Source organism: Symsagittifera roscoffensis, chromosome 5, assembly GCF_963678635.1.
Source record: "Symsagittifera roscoffensis chromosome 5, txSymRosc1.1, whole genome shotgun sequence".
In the NCBI taxonomy this organism is placed as follows: Eukaryota; Metazoa; Xenacoelomorpha; order Acoela; family Convolutidae; genus Symsagittifera; species Symsagittifera roscoffensis.
The window spans coordinates 45,884,113-45,909,910 of NC_087066.1; the positions used below are offsets into that span (position 1 = coordinate 45,884,113).

The 25,798-nt window shown below is 33.5% G+C and overlaps 2 protein-coding genes across 3 annotated transcripts in view; both read left to right on the forward strand.

The window, feature by feature from the left end:
- The window catches only part of LOC134846440 (uncharacterized), a 331,689-nt gene that overhangs the window by 155,690 nt on the left and 150,201 nt on the right, over window positions 1-25,798 (forward strand). The gene's annotated exons all lie outside the window — the stretch shown is intronic.
- On the forward strand, window positions 1,802-24,127 carry LOC134846080 (sialic acid synthase-like). Of its 2 annotated transcripts, XM_063863285.1 has the most exons (11): window positions 1,802-1,853; window positions 2,108-2,210; window positions 4,197-4,335; window positions 15,335-15,600; window positions 15,911-16,050; window positions 16,882-17,383; window positions 17,746-17,905; window positions 19,170-19,385; window positions 19,948-20,051; window positions 22,503-22,651; window positions 23,709-24,127. In XM_063863285.1, the coding sequence occupies exons 2-11, from the start codon at window positions 2,135-2,137 to the stop codon at window positions 23,841-23,843; spliced, it is 1,887 nt and encodes a 628-aa protein (XP_063719355.1). In that variant the 5' UTR covers window positions 1,802-1,853; window positions 2,108-2,134; the 3' UTR covers window positions 23,844-24,127. The 2 variants fall into 2 exon arrangements, with proteins under 2 accessions (XP_063719355.1, XP_063719354.1); XM_063863284.1 differs by lacking the exon at window positions 1,802-1,853 and having other exon boundaries at window positions 1,890-2,210.

Consider the following 25,798-nt stretch of genomic DNA (forward strand, 5'->3'; position numbering starts at 1 on the left):
CTTCAGACAAACTTTCAGTGATATTAGCAGTCTGAGAGTTGTGAGGACATTTTTAAGCGTAGTGATAACTTGTCGCACACTTCACATCTGATAATTTGTCCGTTGACAACATGACTTCGCTCTCCAGAGTTTTTGTACTGAGGCCAAATATTAGGTCTCTGAAAGCCTCTACTCCATGGTCTCGAAGTTTGTCCACAGAAGTGATAATTCGATCACCACCTTGCAAATAAAACTTTTTAATTCATTCCAGAAACAGCAACGCTAGGAGGTTCAGAGGTTTTATGGCTGAGAAGGCGGTTTAAAGCGCTTTTGATGGACTCAAAAATTTGACTCTGCGAGGAGTTAGCACCATCTGCTAGTGATTATCATTCAGCAAAGCATTGTCGACTATTTCAAAGGCCAAAAAAGCATCTGATAACTCCACTTTATGCTTCTTTGTTGACTATACTTCCGTTCAAAGCCAATGACGTAATCATTCATACTGACTGCGTTACTTCTTCGAAGTTACTGATTGCTTTTCAAAGTTGTTCTTCAGTTTTTGAAATGTTGCAATTTTCAAAACCGCTCAAATCTTGCGCGGTTTTTGAGCGTTTTTTTTTTATATAAACCGCTCAAAACCGTTCAAATCTTGCGCGGTTTTTGAGCGGTTTTTTTAGATAAACCGTTTAAAAACCGCTCAAACGCTCATTTTGAAGCAAGATTTTGAGCGTAATTGTCTAAAAAAAACCGCTCAAACCGCTCAAATCTTGCTTCAAATTAAGTGAAAAATCTCGACTCGGGTGACGATGAATAAAATTGTGTTATATGTCTGCTCGAGCTGGTCCTCTTCAAATCTCAAACTTAATTTTTTGTACTTTTTTCGCAATACGCATAGCTTGAAAAAAAAAACTTTTACTTATTCTTTATTTGTTAGAAAAAATTATTTCTTGAGTGGATCTAGGTATTCTTAAAAAATAAGAAGAGTTTCATCTATTGATTTTAGATCAACGAAATGCATTTTATGAGCTTTATGGACACGTTAAAAAAACTGTGCCGCAGGCCATTTTATGCTTTTTTGCTAAATTCAGCCAAAGGCCAATTTTTTAGCCATTTTCGACCAAAATTGTTTTTTGTTCAGCAGGTATTTCCATCTCAAAATAAGTGCCTGTTGAAGCTGAAGAATGAATTGCTTTTTCTGAAATGGTACAAGTCCCCTGCCAATCAAGCCTCTTACCACTCAAAAAGTTCCACCTTTGAAAAGCTTAAAGGTTAATTTGCAACAACAAGGATATTGTAGAAAAAATCCATATGGAGATCCTTTGAGCGAGGGTGTCAAACTAGGCAGCTTCGCCGTTCTGAGCCGGGCACTGTTTTATTTGCTGCTATTTGGATTTGAACTTGAGTTGAGATTTCAACAATAGATATCTTTTAAGGCTTCCGTTTTTGCGCAGCTTGTTAGTTATCAAGGTCTAATGCTCTTTGCATGAGTCAGATGTAATTTAAAACTAAGTCTTTCCCCCGTTTTTTTCTCAAGCATATCTTTCAATTATTTTTTTCTTCATTGTTTAATGCCATTCACATACTTGAATTGTACCGCTGAAAAATATTCAACCCGCAAACATTCAGTTGGGCTGTTTATTTCAGTTTTTTCTGTACATCGGATTTGAAACAGATATTCACATCCTGTGTCGGAAGCTTTTACAGCAGAACAACTATTTGAGTTTTCAATACAACACATAAAATAGAACAAAACACAACCCGTCCACTATTTTACAAAGAGGGTATTTTTTGCCTGTGGCTGCGTTTGCTTAAAATCAGCACAGCACAGCACAGCACAGGAAAAACATATATTCCTCTTAAACGAGCTGCTTCAGGTTAAAACGAAATTTTTTCTTTTTTTTTAATTCGTGTAAAGAGTTTTCAGGATACGCGTGGTTGGACGCATTTGCAACCAATACAAACACTTGTGTGCCACTGTATTGCTTTCCAATCTTCCGTATCTTAAAACAGCCTTCACTGCGAAAAAACAACAAACAAATATCAAATTTCGAAAATCTTTTATAATAATTTGTGATTAGTCAGATTTCAGATTGAAACCTTTTTCATTGCTAGTTTTGTTCAATTTTAGTGAGGTTTATCTGCAAATACATTGAAGATGGCTGCGAAAAAGATTGAATTCGAGCTATGCCCTGGGAGGAACATTGGAACAGATCACCCTTGCTTCATCATCGGTAAGAGTAAGACAAGAGAGAGAGAGAGAGAGAGAGAGAAAAGAGGGAAGGGAGCAAAGGAAAAACGGATGGGGAAAAATTTTTGTTCCGACTTTTTTGTTCCTACGAAAGTAACGGAATATTTGTTCTCGGGGTGGGTTTTTTTTCTTCAAACAAATTTCGACTTTTTAACTAGCCATTTTTGACAGAATTTTTTAAATATCATTCGAAAAGTATTGCTGTCTTGAGCCTAAATTTGAAAAGATATTTTACCTGTGATCATTTTTCGTAAAGTTGTGGGGGTGTAAAATTTGCCATTTTGGCCAACTTGGGACAATTAACGCGCGATACATTTCGTGCTATTAACGCGTAAGCGAGACTTAATCCGTCTTAGAAATCGTTCCAAATTGGTTGAAAGAAGATCATATGTCATAACTAATTTGTTAATAGGAGCTAACTCTATCACTTTGTACTTAATATGGCGTGTGGGGGGATGTTTTCACAAAAAGAATCTCAAATTTAAACAAAATTTTTTTTTTTTATTACATTTAAATTTTTCATGTTCTTGCTGCTCCATAGAACCCTAAAAGGCAGTCGAACTATTCAGGGCTTCGCTCTGATACGAGCAGTCTTGTTTTTTCTTTATTTCACGTGTAACTTTGGCTAAACGTGTAATAATTCGATGTAAAGTATGCAGAACATATCTGTTCAGTTTTATTTGTTTGTTCATTGTTAGTTTGGCCAATTTTTAGTGCATTATGATAATGTGCAGGTAATTTTCAAAAATGAAATTCAAAGTTGGAGGGGAATTGAAAAAAGACCGTTTTGTTATATGAGAATAGTTGGACCTCCATACACCGAAAATGCTTATCATACAATTCCATACATCAAGTGTATGGAGAAAATGCTTGTCATACAATTTTCATACATTTTCGAAAAAAATTGAAAAAAAAATTAAACCATTTCTGCGGCTTTCTGAGAACAGTTGAACAGAGACTGGTGACAAAAAAAACTGATTTTAAACTTTTTTTGAAAAAAATGCTCACCATACAATTTCCATATACGACACAAAAATTTAGTACACAAAGTAATTTTGAAAACTTGTCCCAAAATTTTTTTTGTTATTTTTTACAAGCGCAAATCGAATTTTGTACGCACGCAAGCATTTTCCAAAAAAAATTGGTTGCATGCAAAATTTAATTTTTTGTGTGCATAACGTAGTCCTGGATACGATGATATTGGCTTTTATTCTTTTCACTTAAATTTTTTTTTTCAAAAACGCTGAAAATTCTCATTTTTTTTGTATGGCGTGTTTATGTATGCCTTGATTAATGTCTGATAATTTGAAAATACACAAATTTAAAACAATCATCATTGAAAATTTTTGCCAAAAATTAAAAGTTTGTTTCTTTTGTTATATCATTTGTGAAAGACAGCTCTAAGACAATTCAGTTCGTTTTCTATGCATTGTAAATGCAAGACCGTCCAACCTTTGGTGCTTTGAGTAACCAAGGTCTTTGTCACTTGTGTTCGGTTGCAAAAACTACTGAAAATTTGTCAGAATATAAATTTACGAACAAAAAACAACTTTTTGTTTTATGAAGAAAACATCTTTCATACAATTTCCATTTATGGGAAAATGCTTATCATAGAGTTTTCATGCAATTTTCTGTACGTATGGAATTGTATGAAATTGTATGAAAAGAAATTTCCCGTTTATGAGAATTGTATGATAAGCATTTTTGGTCAACCCGGGTAAAATGTCAATGAAAAAGGTTCTTGAAGCACTACGGGCTTTTACGAGGTGTTTTTTTTTGTCAGAAATCTATAGTTTTTGGTTTTTTTGAACTAGTTGACACTTTTCCGTATTACTGTACGGGAAAAGTTAAAATCAAAAGAGGCTTTTGAAATATAAAGAGCTTTAGCGAGATGTAATATTTGCCAAAAATTGAAAAAAGAGAGCCTTGGTTTGCTTGAGTTCATTGACTCCCTAACTTTCTGTTACAGCTGAGATTGGGCAGAATCATCAGGGGGATGTGGGGATAGCGAAGCAAATGATTAAGGCGGCCAAGGAGGCAGGCGCCGACTGTGTCAAGTTTCAGAAGAGCACGGTGTTGGAGAGATTTAACAAAAAGTGCCTCGAAAGGTGATATTTACTCAACTATTTCATTTAATAGCCCCATAGCCTGCCTACGAAGAAAACAACACTTTCGGGGTAAAATTTTACCTTTCTCCGACACTGCAACTATGCAATTTTCAATTCTTCAATTCTACAATTCTTCAATTCTTCTACTTTCAATTCTGTCAAGATTAAATAATTGGGTAATCAAATCTTGCAAAATTTAATTATGTTTTGATAGCGTTAAGTTCGTTCTTGGGGTAAATAAAGCTTATTTTTCTTGGGTGTAATGTTTCCTCCAATTTTTGAAGGCTGAATTCTACTTGGCTTAGTAATTTTTGTGTTCTGGAGGTTTTAATTGTCACAAATATATAACATGAAAATTTAAGAATTTTTTTTCTCGAAACCTGTTTTCTTCACTTATTTATTTCTTGGCTTGTAAACCGCGTTTGTGTTAAAAAATAAACGTCTTGTGAAAAAACGCATTTTTTGAGCAGCGAATAGAATAAATGAAGAAAATTGGATTAGAAACAAAAACGAGACTGCTCGTATCAGGCCGAAGCCCTGAATGTTCCGTTGCCTTGAAAAGTCTATGAAGAGTGATAACATGAAAAAATAAGAGAAAAACGAGAAATAAACAAAAACTTTATTTGTTTTTAATTTTTTCTGAAAATCATCACCGCACATGCCATATAAAGTACAAAGTGATAAATTTTGCTCCTCTTAATTAATAAATTATGGCCGACAAGCGTCCTTCAACCAATTTGGAACGATTTCCAAGACGAATTATTTCTATGCTTACGCGTTAAAATTACTCTTGTTTTGGTCAAAAAAGGGTTTATTACTGAAACTGGTACATAAAAATTAAAACAAAAACTCAGAATTTCGGAGACCAAAAATCAAAATTTTTAAAATCATTTTAGGATCAAGCCAAAATGCTCCGTTTGTCTGATGTGTGGCTGTAAAGAAAAACTGAGATTTAAATATCGAGTGAGTCTTTTAGCTAGAAATACGGTAAACTTTACGGAATCTTTTTTGCTTTTTTTTGAAACGTGCTAAACACCTGAAACCATCTTCTAATTTATTAATTTTTCATTAAGTAGAAATTAAAAATTAAATATCATGAATTTTGATTAGTAAATTGGCAAATCGGCAACTACTCTCTGTATTGAAAGGGCTAGAAATTTTTTCCACTGATTTAAATCAAAAGATTTATATTGTTTCAAATTTACTATGTGATTGATGCAAATAATAATCAACCAGAGTAACTGTCAGAAAATTCCAATTCCAGTATTGTTAGGAGAAAAACTGAAAGGTTTTATTTTTCGTTTTTTATCCAAAAAAAATTGTTCCTTGGTTAAAAGTGACAGTTTAGTGTTTCAGGATCGGGGAAAATAGTTCGGATTTTTTTTCTGGATTGTTGTTTTTTTACTCGTTTTTTGGGAAAGGAAATAAAATTTATCTCAAATTTACATTTCCGCGGTTTGAATTTTGACTTTTTTTCAAACTCAATTCATTTCCTTTTCTTAAAAGAAGGCAAACTCCTCGACTGAACAGTAAAAGTGCAAATATTACAGAAAACGTGATTGAATTTTTATTTGGGAAACGGAATTTAACTTTCAGCTTTTTCCAGCGGAATAAAAAACATACCAACTCCTCCAGTTTAATCAAATTGGGTCACTTTTATCAAAAAAGGCCAATCATCACACGTTTTAGAAATTCAAAGAATTTCAAGGAAATTTTTTTTCTTCGAAATTAGGAAGGGGATATTTTTAATAGAAGTAAGTAATTTTTTTCTTGTTTACATGCGTTCATTGACTGTTATCCGCATATAAAAAGTAAGAGAAAAAAGAGAAAAAAATAAAACGAAAACTTTTTTTAATTTCTAGTTTTTTTCTGAAAATCATTAACCCACATGCCATATAAAGTACAAAGAGAAAAATTTTATGGTCAACAAGCTTCCTTCAACCAATTTAGAACAATTTCGAAGACGAATTAATTCACCGCTTACGCGTTAATAACGCGAAAAATATCGCGCGTTAGTAGTCCCAAACTGGCCAAAATGGCGTTCTTTAAGCCCCCATAACTTTACAAAAAAATCTCACAGGTAGTATAAATTTTCAATTTTAGGCTCAGGACAACAATACCGTTTTTAGTGATATTAAAAATTTTTGTCCAAAATGGCTAGTTAAAAAGTCGAAATTTGTCTTTTATCAAAAAAAGGCAAATCATAACACGTTTTAGAAATTCAAAGAGTTTCAAGGTCATTTATTTTTCTTCGAAATTAGGAAGGGGATATTGTTAATAAAAGTTAGTAGTTTTTTTTCCTATTTACATGCGTTCATTGACTGTTTTCTGACTGTCTTCTGGCTATGTTTAATCAAGAAACTTACATCATTTTGTTAAATTCTCTAGAATTTCTCTTTAACGTCTTATGAGCTTTGAGCACTGTCTTCGAAACAATTTGAGCAAAGGCAAAAATACTGCGTATCTCCTTATAATTCGATTTTGGCTAGGAGGTCGAGGAGGGGAAGAACACTTTCGGTGTCTTGTAAGCCGTGAAATACTGTATTGGTGAGCGATCTTTTTTTCATTCAGTTTTCTTTATACTTTTACTGGTAAAAATAATTTGAGAGGCTAAACTGTGCACTGAATATGTGCACAATTTAGTGTGTGTATGTCTCTGGAATCCAGCGACAAGTATTTAAACATGTTGAAAATTTGTCGGAACGATCAAAGAAAACGGAAGAACAACGGAAAGTCAAAGGGAGCGTCCTTTCTGCGGAATCCGCATATAAATCACAAAACAAACAGTTTGGCTTTGTAAATAATGCTAATTAGCAGACTTTCTCGGAATTATTTGTATTTAATTTTTTAACTTATTTGAATATCATCGAAAAAGTTTTCATTCAAACCAACTACATAGAGACTTAGAAGTAAAAAACAAAAAATTAGACGGAGTGTTGTTTCTGAAAACCAGAAAAAAAATTTCGCAAATTTTTTTTTTCCTTGTTGGTCTTTTTGGTGTTGGTGCTGTTGGTGTTTTATTCAGCTTCAGTTGTGTTTCGACGCCAGTCACTCAATAACGAGGGACTCAGTTGTGTTTAGTTGATTCAGTTGAGCAGCCAGTGGCCTATCTTAGAGTCAAATATCAAAGCCTAACTATGATATACCTACTTGCAAAAGTTGACAGCGCAAATTTTAACGCAAATGCAAAGTTCGAACCAGCAATTATATGACTGCCACCATGCTTCGCTTATTCTTCAGCTTCAAAAAGAAAATCAATGTTTTTAGATCGAATTTTATCAAGACTAATATTATTTGTTCAAACATGTTCTTTGCCTTCGGAATTTAGATTGATCGGTCTTCTATATGATTATTATACATTTGACCTCGATTGTTTCTGGAACAAAATCCACTAATTGTAGTCCTTGTAGATATATTTTTTTCTCAACTCGGACAATGCGTACTTGAGTCATCGCTAATCATTCAATTAATAGTTTACAATCCAAACAATTATCTAAAACGGGGAGGGTTCTCATGCTTGAAGGACCGAATGCTTGAAAAGTTTCAACCAATCAAAATCGCTAAGCGTTCCTATTGGCTAACTGCCTTTCTCCCAAAATCGAAATCAATATTAACAGAAAATGTTTTAAATCAGTGAAAAATAATCGAAAATAATACAAATTGCAGGTTACAACCGCAATACTATTCAGATAAAAATCAAGATTTATGAGTTCAAGTTCATAAGAATTTTTCAGTCTTGAAAAGTCATCTGCTTTTTATCTAGTCGGTCAGTATTAACACTAATGGCCTGGATTTATTTTCTTACTTTGAGATTTTCACGATTTACTTTGAGATTTTGAATACTCAATTCAAAGTAAGCTAAACTAAATTTCAAGCATTCGGTCCTTCAAGCATGAGGTACGCCACCATCTAAAACTTCCAAACAAACGAGGAAGCAATTACCTTATATTCTTAGTAACACACATCAAATTATATCCAAAAGATATATTTATACGATATTTAACTGAAAATGGCAATTTAATTTTGTGTTACCAGATTTTGAGCCAAAAAAATGAACACCTGGAAACAAAACAAACACTAAATATGGACTGCGCGGTGGGAAGCAAACAGTGCCTTTAGAAACCAGGATTTTATTTATTCATCAAGGGTATATAATTAACAGGGGAATAATTTATAGAAAAAGACTACTTTGGTTGCTAAACTCTAAATATTAAAACTATAACAATTTAAGAAAAAACTTTCACTGTTATTTTAATTAAATATTTATAGCCCTAAAATTTTCTTGAGCTTCCTTTTCAAAAACTGAAAAGTGATATTTTTCCTTGAAATTTTATCCTTTAAACACTTGATGAAAGACAAAATAAAAAAGCGTCATCATAGAATACTTTAACTGACCTCTTATAAGAAATAAGCTCTTACTGATACTTTATCATGAATACCCAAACCTCAGCAAAGGAAAAACTAAACGTTGAACATAGTAGATGTTTTTTGATTCGTTTTAAAAAAAATTGTTCGCTTCAAAAATAGTCTTTAAAAACGTGTACGCTCAAATATAATTTTTCGCGGTTTGAGTTTTGATTTTTTAATCAATTTTTTTCCATGAATTTTAGAAATTAAAGCATGAAATTTGAAAAAAACTTCTAAATAAATTGTATACTTATTAAAAATCAATTTTGAGGTTCCTTTTGAAGTTTCCCTGGTCTCTTAAAATAGTAATCAATTTTAACCAAAACTGAGTTTTCCCCAGCTCTAGACGTGATATTTTTCTTCTATTCTAAAGAAAGCATTCTAGACAATTTTTTTTTCATCCTAAAAATCACACAATAAACGTCGTCATGGTATAAGCAAATTTTGAATTTTGACAATCTGAGTATTCAATTCATTTTCCGTTAGTTTTTTTTGCATGATACCGCGAAGAAATTCTCCAACCCAAAAAAAATTATCATCCTCAAAAATGCGAGCGTGTAATTCTTAGTAAAAAACAACCCGAATGTCATAAATAAACCCGAAGTAGGAGCCTATGGGTGACTAGATGCAGGAATTGATCGGCGATTGATTTTGAATTTTTTGATTTTGATGAAAAATAAGTGATCAAAATTTTGGTCGAACTTTTTTAGGTCGAGCAAAATGGATTTCGGAGCTCTCCAAATCACGATAAAGTTTCAGTATCGTACAGCAAAAACTGGATTTCAAACAAGATAGTAACAAAAAGGGGACCCTTGAGGCGTCCGCCCACACTCCTGAATTCGATAGTGGCCAGGAGTTTGAATCCTTTAGTTTCCACACATTTTGATACATTCCACTAAACGCGACGGTAATCACAAATTGAACAAGACTTATCGTATCAGGGCGAAACCTGAATGTTCCCGCTGCCTTTTAAGGTTTATGGAGCAGTAATAACATTAAAAAGTTATATGAAATAAAACAAAATGAATTTTTTTTTCTAAAATTTGAAATTTTTTGATAAAAATCATCCCCCCACACGCCATATAAAGTACAAAAAGATAGATTTCGCTCCTTGTAGCAAATCAATTATGGCAAATAAGCTTCTTTCAACCAATTTGCAACGATTTCTAAGACGGATTAACTTTCCGCTTACGCGTTAATAGCGCGAAATATATCGCGCGTTAATTGTCCCAAATTGGTCAAAATGGCCAAAATGGCAAAATTTAAACCCTCATAACTTTACGAAAAGTGATCACAGGTTTAATATCTTTTCAAATCTGAGCTCAGGGCAACAATAGCTTTCGAATGATATTTTTAAAAATCCGTCAGAAATGGCTAGTTAAAAGTCCAAATTTGTCTGAAGAAAAAAAACCCTCCCCGAGCACAAATATTCCGTTATTTTTGTATCGAAAGTAGTAACAATATTTCGACTCAAGAAGAAGGGGACAGAACGTATATGTTGGTGTCATTTTTTTATTCAGACCAATTTCGACTTTTTAATTAAGAACTTTTAACTTAAGATAATGAGGATAGAATTTATGAATATTTTGGTTAATTTGCGATAATTAAAGTATGGAAATTTTCCGATGTCCTGGCTTGGCGCTGCATGTTGAATTCTCCATGCTGATTGCCTGCAAAATCGGACTCTACTAAATTTGCGTTAGATGCAAGTTGGTATATTGATTTTTGTTTTGTTTGCCCTAATTTTTGTCTAAATTTTTGTTTTGTCCGTCATAAGTTTCCCCATTCATGATTTTTTCATTAATTGTCGTAACTTGATCAAGGCTTAAAAGCATATCAATCGTACAATTCAAAATAAAATATTTTCATTTCAAACAAGCCCCATGAATAGACAAGTGCAGGAGAAAATTTTCTATACCGAAAAGCTATTTTATTCCTTTAATAGCGTAAAATATTAATCATAATGTGTCAACCGAAAAACATTGAGGCTAATTACTTTTTTTTGTACTTCTACTTCTAATTTCTGTAAACAGGTTCCCAATATCCACCGAGAGTCTCAAAGAGATTCTCAAAGAGATTCAAAGTCAGCCATAACGGAACATTCAGGGTTATGTTCTGATAAAAACCGTTTTTCTAACATTTCCAAAAAAAGGAAAAGTTATGATCTAGCTGTTTATTCTAGTTGTCGAAATGTATGGATGTTTTTTTTGTATCACATGTTTTTTTTTGGTTCTACACAAAAAATAGACTGTCTAGCAGTAGCCGCTTCCACGGATTTTGAAAAACTTTTCAATTTTCTTTTGAATTTAAAATAATTAGTGTTTTTTTTTTACATTTTAGGGCGTTTTTTTGCTTATAGTGGTTTTTTGCTTATTACCAACGTACAGCATAATTATTACGTTTCATTCAAAACATTTGAAGACAGATATTTTTGCGGGAAGTGACAATTGGCTTCACCATGACAGTGAGTTAGTGCTCTTGAGATGCTTTTTTGTTGTGACATTCAAAAAAATTATTAAAATTTGCTCTCGGTGTTGTATAAATTTCAAAATAAATTTTTTTTGAAGCCATCTTAAAATTATTCATGTGTATGCTCTATAAAAAACACCTGTGACCAGTACAACTGTTTTAAAAATAATTAACACACAAAGTAGTAGTTAGCGCTAATATTGGGTTATCGGAAAAACATATACGCTATTATATTTTTTGTATTTCTACTTAGCGTGTTTAAGGATGAATTGAAAAAAAAATAAAACTTCCAAGAGATTCAAAATCAGACGTAAGCGAATATTCAGGGTTGTGTCGTGATAAAAACAGTTTTCTTATATATGCCAAAGAAGGAAAAATTATGCTCTAGCTGTTTTTTGGCTGTCGAAAAGTATAGTGCTTTTTGTATCACATTTTTGATTGTTAGACAAAGATTAGACTGTCTAGTCGTAGCCGCTTCCACGAATTTTGAAAAACTTTTTAATATTTTTCAAATTTAAATTATTTAGTGTTTTTTTCATAATTTTTACGGTTGACACTTTAATTGGCACGGTTTCGTGACACTTCTATTATTTGGACTAGTTTCATAAATGTTCTCGGGTGTTTTGTTTAAAATCATTTTTTAAATGCGATGAAAAAATTGAACAAAGGACACAACGGACAGCGCTCCAATAACTACCCCCTTTTACAAAAAAAAACAAGTCAAAGTTATTGGAACCACAGCGAATAGTTTCCTGAAAGTATCCTTCAGAAAAAGAAGCATTTCATCAGACTCACAGAAGATTGCGCTTTAAAAATTACGCGACAGATCATTAAGAAAAATGAAACCAATCACGAACAATTACTTTGCAAGATTTTGCGCTCATAGGAACGGAAAATGGAGAAAAAAATTGATTGAAAATGTGTGTTCCTTTGCGCTGTAGTTTCGTATTTCACTTCCACTAATTTTAGTAACGAGATTTAAGCAAAAAATGAAAACGCAGCTGTTTAGTGCAAAAATTTAAAAAAAAAACAGAACATCTATGCTTGGCAGCAACTTGCTTGTTCGTTAAGTACCTTCTGCTCATAAAAAATTCTCAGCAATTGGTAATTTGTTAAAGTTTTTAAAATGTCAAAAAAAACTAGAACTAAAGATCTGTGTTTGTTGCTTAGGGCAATTCTGAAACCATAGTACAAAATCTGATTACTTTTTGAAATCAAAATGCAAACTTTTCTAACACTGACATTTTTTGAATTAAAATTTTTTTTCTCTGTAACGCAGCTACTCTCCTATTCAATTTTTCAGCCACTTTTTTATGGCTTCCGAACTTATCATTGATATGCGTTTTCCCCGATAGTTTTTTTAAGAAACTTTTTAAGTTTATAGACATAAATTTTTTTGTGCAGTAGTTTTTTACCTACACCCGTACTTTACAATGGGTTTCACATGAACGTTATATGCCCTTTTTGGTTGATTTTAACCTATACATTTTTTCATTCTATAAAACATATCGCTAAATCTGGACATTACAGTTTTTTGTTTTGTTACATGATCTAAGATAGAAATAAAGAAAAAATTTTCTCAGTTAATGGAATGATATCAATTCTAAAGCTACTTATATCAATTTTACGTTTGATTTTCCGTTAATTTTTTTAAATACTGTCATTGTTTTTGTTTTTTCTGCATTTTAGTCAAGCTTGCTTTTTCAAGGTTTTTCCATGTCTACCAGATAATTATCTGTTTATGGCTGTATTGTTTATGAAATTGTTGTCTGCTCATGAAATCAGATTAGTTTCATCTTTTCAATCCTGTTCAATATCAAGACTCCTGCATTTTTTCATTTTTGTTAAACTGTTTTGAGACTTTTTGGTTTTAGTGGCAAATCAGAAGACAAAAACAGGTAAGAAAAGTGTAGAATCAACTATATCAAATAAAATTTCTACGACAATGAATTTGCATTGTGTCAGCTCGGGCTGGGAATTATTTTTCTCATGCGTTTTTTCGATTATGGTTCTTAAGGCCTAAATTTTAATTGAGGAAATTTTTAAAAGTTTGAAATCTTGTGAGTTTTCTTTTCAGTGACAAATGACCCGATCAAAAACATCTTAAGACTGGTAGTAAAGAAAAAAGTAATTGGCTGGGTTCACTCTACCGTCGTTTTTTGGAGAGAGGTTTAATTTTAGAAATTAGATAACTGTCTACAACCGTCAACCGTCTTGTGAATTTTATGTTTCCATTATGTCTGAAAACGATTTTGAGTAAACGTAAGATTGTTGGAACATTTTTGTCTTTGCTTTGTTCGTCAGGTACAATCTTTCCAATATTTTAAGAAAACGATTTGTTTTTGAATTTTTGCAAGATGTCATCGTGGCGTTTGATTCATTGCAAGTTTGTCATACTCTATTAACAATATTTTTCAGACCATCTTTGTACCAATGCAGTGAATCATGATTACAACATTCAGAAGTTAATGACAAAAAAATCCGCGTACTGGCTTTCTTTTACGGGCGTTTGTTCAAAATGTCTAAGGAATTTGATACAATTTTTTATAAGTTATTTCAGAAAACAAACCACAAATGCTTGTTTTTGAACGTTTTCTGGATGTTTGTTATTTCTCTTTAGTTTTTGATTTATCCTGGAAAATGAAAAAGTTTTCGTTGTTAAAGAGTTGATAAACGTAGTTCAAACTGTCAGTTAGATCGTGATGCATTTATTTTTTTTTACTCTCAGGAAAAGTTTTAAAATACTCTAATAAAAAAGAAAAAGCATTCATATTTATAAGGGCACATAAGAATATCCATAGATATATGCACGTTTTGAGTTCAATTCAAAACCCTTTGTTGGTTTTACTAGACAGTTGTGAAAATGCACTCCCAATTCTGAAAGCTGAAATGGCCCAAAAACGTGATCGATTTCTACTTTCGAAAGTAGTGAAATTTAATTTTTTTAAAAATAGAAACTAAAAGTTTTCCTAGTTATCAAATTTTCTCAAATTGGGTTAATCTTATCAAAAAAGTGCCAGAGAAAATGATCCTGAAATTCAAAGAGATCGCTTTTTCTTTTTCTTTTTCTTTTAAATTCGAAAGTTTACATTTTTCAAAGAACAAGTCAGTTTTTTTGTTTTTTTTTCTTGCGCTCATTGAATCTTCTCGAACAGTCTGCTGTCTATGTTCAGTGTTGTACAATCTAATTGCAAAATGAAAATTTAAAAAAGCTATTTTGCTATTTCTTCTCCCAACCCCCCCCCCCCCCCCCTCCCACCTGCTAAATTTTACTAGATAAATTTTGTTCACATCCTCCGAATGTTACAAAATTTGGCGTGCGAACTGATTAGGCCATGACAAACATATTTAGTCTTCATATTTGACCTTTTAAAAAACCCCTCGTTACACCATAAAAATGATAATAATGTGAGGTGGTGGGGGGGGGGGTGGAGGAAAAAGAGCCGAATTTTGTTTATTCACTCTTAAAAGTGAAATTGAGCTAAAGGGTTTATTTTTCCTTTATATAAAATATTTAATTACTGTATAATGTCCGCCACCTGCAGATTTTATGATAATATGATCGATTAGATTTAATTTGTAAAAACCTGTCTTTACTTAAAAACTAAACTGCTGCTTTAAATCTAAGACTTTTATCATACCGCAACCAGCCAAAGCACCAATAATAAGGAGAATCTGAGATTTAACATAATAGTTCAGGTTTTTTTTCTTCACAAGAAATAAAGTCACTGACCATGTTAAAATGTAGGACTATAGTCTATAGAAGGAGTCAACGTTAAGCTGTTCAATCTCATTGGCAATCTGCTCCTCGGCTTGGATTTTTATTTTTTGAAGTTGACTTTTGAATGCCGTAGATGACATGATTTAAGAAACGCTATTTTTGGTAGCTCAAATATAAAGAATAATTTGACTAATTGACGTTAAACCATAATTTCAATACAAAAGTTTATACTTTGAAGCGCCAACAAAGTTGAAAAACTGCCCCATCCTCGATAAATGCTTGGTCTGTCCGTGAGTAGAAAGCGACCTAATCAAAAGCCTTCGAATAAAAAACTATAAATGGCGTGTGCAATTTTTTTTAAACCTTTTGCTCTTTCTTACGGTAATCAAACTCGCATTTTAGGCCCTACAATGTCCCCCAGAGCTGGGGCAAAACTTACGGAGAGCATAAACTGTACCTAGAGCTCTCAGAGGATGCGTACTTAGAGCTACAAGCCTATGCGAAGGAGCTCGGAATCTACTTCTCAGCCTCTGCCTTTGACTTCAATGCCGTGAATTTCCTGGAAAAGATCAACGTGCCCTTTTTCAAAGTGCCAAGTTCCGACACTGGAAGTCTGGAGTTCATTGAGTTCATGGCCAAGAAAAGAGTGCCTATGGTTATAAGCACTGGTAGGTTATCTTGTGGTGTGTTGATTATCTTTTGGGTTCTCATCTGTGAATTATGCTGTGATCTTCTATTTATTTTATCATAAATTTTGATGACAATTTTTAAGAAAATGAACGATTTGAGAAGTTTTAAAACGAACCATTTAGTCTACGGACGTTCTCTCAGGCTAGAAACTAGTTTTTAATCTGCACAAAATTTAGTTTTTTTTCTGATTACAAACCTGAAAACATCTTATTACGATTATAGTTTTATGATTACTTCTATGATTATAATGATTCTATTGTTTGATTATTAGTTCCCTGTTCTTTATAGGCATGCAAGACATGATAACAGTGAAGAGAGTGTACCATCTGGTGAAAAAGTACCACGACAACTTCACTTTCCTCCAGTGCACTTCAGCATACCCGGTGGGACCGGAGAACACCAACCTCCGTGTCATCCAGACATTCCAGGTCACAAAATCACAACAGTTGACTGTAGACATATTCTGCAGACCCGTAGACTGCAGACATTTTGACTTATTTTATTGTTTCAACCACTGAAAGTGAGAATAGAATTGGCCCGTTTTTTTGATACACAGTCAGATGCAAGGCAAATCATCGACAGAAGATCTCAAGTCAAATAGCAACAAAAGACCTATCAGTAGTGATTCGAAGCTTAAAACAGTCATAACTTTTCTTAAAACAGTCATAACTACCACAAATTGCCTTGCACAAGCTTTACAGTACTCGCTTTTTCCATAAGTTTTACCTTCATAATTTTTATACAAGTTTTGTAGTCATAACTAGCATAACTGGCCCATAAGAACAATATCCCACGTGAATAGACCAAGGGAACCCTAAAATTAAATGGCAAATTCAAAGTAGTAAGGCCTGCACGTTGTATGCTCCAATCTGATTGGCTGAAAAACATGACTTTTAACCCAGTGAGCTAATTTCCTAATTTGTTTTAGGGGGAAGATTGTTCACCTGTTCCATAACTTTTTCCACAAATCTTGCAGTCATAATTTTTCAAACAATTTTTCCACAAGATTAGCCGTCATAATTTTTTCCAAAGTTTTACAGTCAGTGGTTCAAATCTTGCACTGACCGAAGTTTTTGTCTAACATTAGTGAATTGTTTTATTTAAACTGAAACAAGTTCAATTAAAGCTCAGTCCTTTGGATCAGAGGTAAAATATCTTGGGTGGAAAAGCTTTGCTAAAAATGGGGTACAACAGAACCGACGCCAACTAAACGTGGGTAGTCGAAGCGGGAAATTTCTTAGCTATGATTTTTTGTTCAGGATACTTTCAAGGACGTTCCAATCGGATACTCGGGTCACGAGAGTGGTATCTCAGTCTCACTCGCCGCCGTAGCTTTGGGCGCCAAAGTTCTGGAAAGACACGTGACTCTGGATAAGTCATGGAAAGGTACCGACCATAAGGCATCTCTGGACATGAGCGAACTGACTGAGTTGGTGAAACAAGTTCGCATAGTCGAAGCTTCTCTGGGATGTCCGGAAAAGAAAATGCTGGACGTTGAGGCCCCTATGAAACGGAAATTAGGCAAAAGTGCAGTGGCAATTGGTGATTTGAAACAAGGAACGGTACTCAGTAAGGATAACATGTCAATCAAGAATGCGGAGCCGGTTGGCTTTTTGCCGCACGAGTTCTCGAAGCTGAAGGGGGCTATTTTAACTAAAGATGTTGGGGATGACGAGACTATTTTGCCAAATGCAGTTGAGTTCAGTGCCGAGACCAGCGCGGCAACTGGGAAGTTTGTAGCTGTTGTATTGGCCAGAAAAGGTAACGAAACTTGAAAATAAATGCTGTGAAATTAGTGCAATTCTTGAAAAGAAAAATGTATTTTTGCTGATTACTTGAAAAAAAAATGCTGTGAAGTTAGTGCAAAATTTTGGTAAAATAGATGATTTTTATAGTGTATTAGGATTGCTTGGAAAATAAATAAAAAATCCACAGTCGAGGAAACCCTAGACCCGCCCCTTGTTTTTCAGCATACCAAAAATTGCAGTAAACAGGAAGTAGAAAAACTTGTTAGAGAGTATTAATAACAACTTGAGTTGCTGGTCTGAAATTCTGACTCACCATGATTTAAGTTGATGTTATTTTTGTTTTCCAGTTCACAGTGGCTGCGTTTTGTGTTTTAGGCAGCAAAGGAGTGCCTGGAAAGAATACCAAGATACTGAATGGACTGCCTCTGGTCGCCTGGAGTATTCTGGCAGCCAGGAAGGCCTCCTGCTTCGACGAAATCTGGGTGTCCACCGACTGCGACCACATTGGCGCCATTGCTGAGTCATTCGGGGCCATGTGAGTAGCATGTCTCTGTTTTTCACATTCGGAGAATTGCAAAAAGTTGGAACAAACAGAATTTATTTTAAAATCAAATCACTCATTTGATTTTGTACGCAAAATCTACCTTTTTAGACATAAACTGAGTCGCATGGCCACATTAAAAAAGTATAATTTTTTGCCAGCTGAATTTATTTTTCAGACTTGTTGAAGTATTTGCTCAAACTCGAAGATGGCCAATTGCTCTCTTTAATTAATTATCCGTTCCATATTGTTTTTCATATTTAAAACGACGTGACTTTTGACCAGCACCGCAGACAATCGCTGACAAGTCGTTGGCTTCTCTGGTTGACCTCCATAAACCGAAAATGCTTATCTTACATTTCCCCAAACCGAAAATGCTTATCATACAAATGCCTACATCAAATGTATGGAAAAATCCTAATCATACAATTTTCATACAATTTCAAAAAACCATTGAAAAAAGATTCAATCTAGTTTCTCCGGCTATTTGAACCAAATAAAACAGTCGGTGATGAAAAATAACTACGTTTATTTTTTTTGGAAAAAAATGGTTATCATATAAATTCCATATATGAAAATTGTGTGATAACCATTTTTTCATGAAAGGCAAGTTTTTCAGAAACTTGTTAAAACTTATTTTTAATCAAATTTAAAGTAATTAGGAGTGCTTATGCTCAATTTAAAGCACCTTGCTCATCAAAAATAAAAATTTAGTTTGAAGCTAAAAAAATGGTTATCATACAATTTCCATATATGAAAATTGTAATGATAACCATTTTTTCATAAAGGCAAGATTTTCAGAAACATGTTAAAACTTGTTTTTAATCAAATTTAAAGTATTTAAGAGTGCTTATGCTCTATTTAAAGCACCTTGCTCATCAAAAATAAAAATTTAGTTTGAAGCTAAAAAAATGGTTATCATACAATTTCCATATATGAAAATTGTGTGATAACCTTTTTTCATATATGGAAATTGTAGGATAAGCATTTTTGCTCAACCCGGGTTCTCAAATAAACTAACTAAAATCTCAAGCTTCCGCTAAAACCACAATTAGTTTTTCGATTTATAACCAAACCCTTTTTTTTGTTTCTGTGCCACTAGCAACCAGATTGAATACGTACAGATGTAAACTTTTTAAAATATCAGTACTGCGTTAGACAATACTGCTGGTTGCGAAAAAGCATCTTAACTTTTAAAGAAATTGCGTGGCAAATAGACAAACCCCTCTCCGACTTAATATCAGCTGCCATAATTTAGGTATTTCCGGCGTGACCCCATGAGTGCCCTGGATCGTAGTTCCAGCAAGGACGCCCTACTGGACTTTGTGGGCAATCACCCGGACGTGTGGGCCGCAGCCTACATCCAGTGCACTTTCCCCACCCAGAACCCGGATCTTCTTTCCAAGGCGGTGTCCATGATTCGAGCCGATGAGTTCGATTGTGTCTTTTCTGTGGGAAGAAGTCACAAGTTCAGGTAATTTGTTGTTGTGTCACTTTAGAGCAGGGTTTCCATTATTATAATGAAATCAATTAAGTGCTTTAAATTTATTTGAATAAAAAAATTTAAAAAAAAACTACCTTAGTTTAAGAAATATTGGGAGTAAATTTAGTTCGTAATGATCTTAAAGGGGAATTTACGAACTGGTTGAAGTGCTTGGAATGGTTGCTGCTTGCAAAATTTGGTTGGTTCTTGATTTTATGGTTCTGAGAATCGGAACTAATAATAACATTAAACTGTTTTGGAAACAAGTTATTCAAGATTTTATTTCCAACGTCCTAGGTAATCGATTGAGCTATAGCAATTAAAAACCCTTTGCTCCTGATTCTGATTCATTTTAAAAAACTCTCTCAACGTTTTAAAAAATTTTGGACAATTTATCCCAATAATGAACAGAGCCAAAATACGAGCTGCTAACTCTTTCGGTACATCGCTGCTCTCGGAACATTCTGTACATTTGCCTGTACCCAATTTTCTTGTTTCTCATTGTTTTTTGATTGACTAGAATTAAACTGTTGAGTTGTTTTATTTAATTCAGATGGACTCCCATTACAGCTGAGAATAAGTACACTCGGCCTTTGAACTTTGACCCCTCCAAGCGGCCCAGAAGACAGGACTGGCAAGGCGAAATCATCGAGAATGGTGAGTTCAATGGATAAAAAACTGGGTGCAGTAGATTTAATATATTTTTGACAGCTAAGACTTAAGGTTAGAGGAGATAACTTCTTCTATTTCTGATGGCAGATACTTATTATTTGTCAGACTGAAATAGAAAGATTACTTTGGCTTTTTTAATCACCTCAACGAAGGATAACTTCAAAAAAGTGATGTTCATCTATTGAGAAAACAATTCGAAACATTCGGTTTTTTCTTCAGTCGCGGTAAGAAAAGCATATCGAATAAGGATTTTAGTTGAAAAAAGACAAGAAAAAAACGAAAAAAAAAGATGACAAAGATAGCAAATCAAAACCTTCGAATTTAAAAAATTTCCTTCTATTATATCTATTAAAAGCCTTCTTGCTTGATTTACTCGCTCGTAATTAGACTAAAACTCAAAAATTTTTATACCGCTATTTTTGACAAAAAACGATTAAAATGATTTAAACCACCATGACGACCCTGGTTTGACACAATTTTGAGAAACACGCTATTTTTTGAAACTTTTGCACTCTTTTCGGAAAGTTTTGACCAAAAAACTGCGCGCATTCTGCTCAAAACTTGTGTATATTGGCGCAAAGGTGCCTTTGAAAGTTTTCAGAGTCAGTGGGCCGAACATGGATATTATAAAGCATTATCAAAGAATCGGATCCCTAGAAAATAAAGCGTCCGCCAAACTCACACCCAAACCTACACCGCTTAGGATTCAAAAAATGTATACAACCAAAATTTTGGGCGTTCAGATATAAAAAAAAACTGCTCAACTACTCTGTAACCAAATTTTTGTCTAATATTTTCGAACAAAAATTACTCATAGTTCATATTTTTGGCACGAAATTTTTCTAAAAAGCGTCAAAAAAATTGAAAGAAGCAAGGTATGTTATGCTCCTAATCCATGTTATCAAACGTACAGAGATCTTGAAGGCTAATGGAAAACAAAATAGAGCCCAGCTGTTGATGATCATTAGCTTCCAGAATTTATTTTTGGTGTGTTCTCTGCACTATATTCCATTTTTGTTCCGACTTTAGATACAAAAGTAACGGAATATTTGTGCTCGGGGTCGTTTTTTTTTCTTCAGACAAATTTCGACTTTTTAACTAGCCATTTTTGACGGAATTTTTTTATATCATTCGAAAGCCATTGTTGTCCTGAGCTTAAATTTGAAGGATATTTTACCTGCGATCATATTGCGTAAAGTTATGAGGGTTTAAAGATTGCCATTTTGGCCATTTTGACCAATTTGGGACAATTAACGCGCGATATAATTCGAGCTAATAACTTGTAAGCGGAGATTTAATCCGTCTTATAAATCGTTCCATATTGGTTGAAAGAAGCTTATTTGCCATAAATGATTTGTTACAAGGAGTGAAATCTATTCTTCTGTGGTTTATATGGCGTGTGGGGGATGATTTTCATAGTAAAAACTTCAATTTTTGTGATTTTTTTTTTTTTTTTTCATTTTTTTAATTACATTTAATTTGTTAATGATATTCATGTTTTTACTGCTCCATAAACCTTAAAAGGCAGGTGGAACATTCAAGACTTCGCTATGATTCGAGCAGTTTTGTTATCTACTTTACACTCTAAAATAATGCACGCAAGATCGCTCGTGAATCACGGCAAAGCCATGAACATTGACCGAGTGCTATTTGTTCTCTTACGGTTTTTGTTGCAGAAAATTTTTCTAATAAAATTAAACTTTTGAACAATATTCATTAAATATAAGTGTTAATACCTATCAGGCATAATTTAAACATGTAGCCAAATGCAAAGCAGTTTTGTTTAAAAGATAATAATTACTATGCTTTATATATTTATAAATATTACGCTTTCAGTATTAAAGAAGAAATCTTCAAAATTTTATGCAAGCAGTTTGCGTAGATTCCAAGCGCATTTAATTTAATGCGTAGCTCACTTGATTGGAAACACGCAGACTCAAGTTCGCGACCTACAGTCTTTAATTTGCTTTCAAAAATAGTCTACAAAACAGCTTATAGCACACATATTCCTCACTTTCTTCGAAAACAAGCACGAAGCATTGCGCGAATTCATTCATTTTGATTATTTTTTAAAATTCTTTCAAAAATTCTGATTTTTTTAAATATTCTTTAAGAAAATTAAAGATTCAAAACTATTCAAAAAATGCAAAAAAGAGCTACGCTGCGCTCATTTTACATTTGTAATTTAGTACCTTTTTAAAAAAAAAAAAACAATCAAATTCATGAAAATTTTGAAAATTTGTGTGAAAAAAGATTTTTGTGATTTTTTTAAACATTTTTGGAACATCTTTCATATTATCGGACCATTGATGTTCTTCGGGCTTTTCAAGAGTCTTTGCCACGCACTTGGCAGAGTAGCCAAGATTTTCTCCACAAAACTTTTTAAAAAAATATATGATGTGTCTGTTCATTTGTGTTTTTTTTTGTGTTTGCCAGGTGCATTCTACATGTTCCGAGTGGAGGAGTTGTTGTGCAGTGGGGACTACCAGAGCAACAGAGTGACCTATCTGGAGGACTTTGGGGTGGGTCAGGGGGAGACAGTGGACATCGACACCCCGGAGGACTTCGTCCGGGCTGAACTGCTGGTCAGTAAAATGCTAGGCAGACAATAAGGCGTCAATTGGATTTGAACTTAGCCGAATAATCAAAAGTACCCAAATAGTAATAGAGATATAGATTCTCACATAATCGAGAAGAATAAGAGATTCATTGAAATTGCCAATTTATTCGAAAACACTGAATAGCCTTTCGACCAATTGTCGATTAATCTAATTCTTAGAGCCTTAGCAACGGCCGATTGTTGTTATCAACGAAATTCTATCATACAAAAATGATAGACCGGAAAAAGTCCTTTTTGAAAATGGATATTCTATATGTCACAAGGATCGAATGGCAGAGAAGCAAGGAGCCAATCAGCCAATCAACTGATGGCCATCTGAAAAAAGGGAGATTTATGGCCATCTGAAAAAAGGGAGCCTGAATTTCGGCCTGAAGCTGGACGCTGAAAAGGGACACTTTAGTCTTAATTTTTAACAATTTAAAAGATTGTTATTGGCTAAAACTTTTCTGCCATTTGCTCCTTTTGTTAAAAAACCAAACTTTCTCACCAGAAGCGGATTTAGGGGAGGAGATATGGGTGTAGAACCTTCAAAAAAATGCCCAAAAACGGGCCCAATTTTTTCCTGGCCATGACAGCAAATTTATGAAAGATCCTAGTGTTTTCATTTTTACTAGTTGGACTTATTGGGATCTTTATGATCGGATATAGGGAGAGAAGGATACTTCTTTCTACCAAGAAGTTGGCACCTTTGCCATCCAAAGGGGTTTTTGTAGTGGTACTTTGACTCTCAAAATTTTCGCAGAACAGCCAAAAAAAATTTCGTGTCTTTTAGGCCAATATATACTAATTTTTGAATGAAATTTTTTCAAAAAATAGTCATAAAAAGCACTTTTGGCCCATTGAGCTTGCGTTGGAGGTTTGGGTTTTTTTGAGTCTTATTTGCCCGACCTAAAAAGTGCACATGAAAAAACTCACCTCCCTCTCCAGCTATTTAACAATTTGCGCAAAAAGTCGGTAGTGGAAGTACTCAATTAACTAAGAAAACCTCGATCTGTTTTTAAACGCTGTCATCTTCTGTTCAGGTGAAGAAGCACTGTGAGACTTACAATCTAGACGACCTCATCGCCCCGGCCACTGGAGAGAAATACCGACAGATGATGATGATGGAAGCAGCCAGGACTGCAGCTGCTCAAAAAGTGGGAGACACTCCCCAGTGATCACGAGAAAGCAACTGAAAACAAATATATAAAAAGAAGAAACGAAAACAAAAATGGAAGCGAACTCTTACATTTTGGAATTATTGAAAACATTTTCAATTCAACTCTCACCGGATCAAAATCATCTAAATTATCATTTTGCAGATTTCACAGTTATTTTATCATAATTCATATTTGATTTGCATGTGTATGCAAAGACGTGTGACGCCACAAATGTGTTTTCATTAAAAAATATCCAACTTCATATCAAACCAAATTTTGTGTGTTTAAATGTATAATTGATTAATTAAAAAACCTTTTTAATATAATACAACGTCAGTTTAACTCAGAAATTCTCATAATTTTTTAAACTTAGATAATTTAGCCTGTTTAATATCAAGAAAGGAAAAAAATTGAATATTAAAATTTACAAAAGAATGCGTTCACTGCTAATTTAGCATCTAATTTACTAGTTCAAATGTCTCCAACGTTTTCTGGAAAAATTTTGAAACTGTACCGACGTTTTTTAGGGTCGACCCAGAGACTGTATAAATTTTTTTTTCCAAATTTCTGTACACAATTTTTTGAAAGCTTTTGACCAAAAAAATGGGTTTTTTGACGAGTACTCCCACCTCATATTTCAAAAATATATGGGCGCCAAAAGAGTTTTTAGAAATGATTTGAAGTTGATCGACCAAAAATGGATGTCGTCAAAATGCAAAAAGAAAGACCTATTGGTAAAGTCTCGCTTCACGCGTTCATCCGCCCACCTTACTGATTCGAGTCTTTTTTCAAAATTTATCTTCCAATTTTGATTTTTTTTCAAAACTGATATTCCACGTTCTACCTAAAAGGATGTAATTTGCTAAAGACAACGTAATAAATAGACTAAAAAGCATGTCTCACCTCAGCCTGGAACAATTTCTGAGCCTTATTATGTTGCCGCGCATGCGTTATAGAACTTTCTGATCCGCTCGTTTATTGTACCAAACTGGCCAAATTGGCTATTTTTATGTTCTTCAGAAAAAAAACTGATCACAAATTACATCTTTTCCAATTTTTGCTCAGGGCATCAAAACTTTTCAGATGGAATAAAAAAATTGCAGGTTAAAACGTAAAAAAATATCTGGAGAAATTGAAACAATCCCAAGCTCAAATATTTTGTCATTACCTTTGAAAATCTAAGTGTCTAAGAGATCGTTTTTTGAACGTTTGAGTGTTTTCTCTTCAGAAAAAAATTTGAATGTTCTTTTTGCCTTATGGTCAGTCTTAGTTGAAAGCTAAGCAATTATCTCGGGTCTGTTTTCGACTTAATGTCAGTCTTAGTTGAAAGCTAAGCAATTATTTCGGGTCTGTTTTAGAAAAATTTAAGTGGAGAAACCAGCAAATTTTAAGAACTCGACTTTTAGTGGAAATCCAAACATAATAGAACAAATTATGTCAAGATCATATCAGCAAGAATTTAAAACCCTAGAAGCATTTTGAAATATTCTTGTAAGAATTGTATTTCGAGTTGCAGTTCAAAAGAAATCAAAGTCATGTAACTTCCTTATATGTTTCTACAATCTACAAACTATGAAAGATATTTAAAGTGAACCCATAATTTTATCATTCGAATAAACATCTGAAAAGACTATTTTGGCTCTTTTCCACATTGTTCAATTAAAAAATAATAATTAGCACTAAAAATATTATTATTTTCTTGAGAAACTCATGATTCAAACATTTCGGAACTTTACATTTTCTAGCATCTATGATAGATTTCATAATAGACGAACAAAAAATAACATAATAGACTAATTTTCTCATCTCAAAGTACATTTTCCCCTGAAAATCTCATCAGAATTCATTTTTAATTTAGAGTCTTTCATCAAGATTTGTAGTCTAATTAAAAATCTTACACCAAAATTTTTTCGAGTGATGGATTTTTACAGGAACTCTACTGTTCCTTAAACAATTTTTGACAATGTTACTTA

Coding starts and splice junctions, on each gene's coding strand:
- LOC134846080 (XM_063863285.1), top strand. CDS start 2,135: ATGGCTGCGAAAAAGATTGAATTCGAGCTATGCCCTGGGAGGAACATT. Junction 19,386..19,947: donor GGAAGAAGTCACAAGTTCAG/GTAATTTGTTGT, acceptor TATTTAATTCAG/ATGGACTCCCATTACAGCTG. Junction 22,652..23,708: donor TCGTCCGGGCTGAACTGCTG/GTCAGTAAAATG, acceptor TCTTCTGTTCAG/GTGAAGAAGCACTGTGAGAC.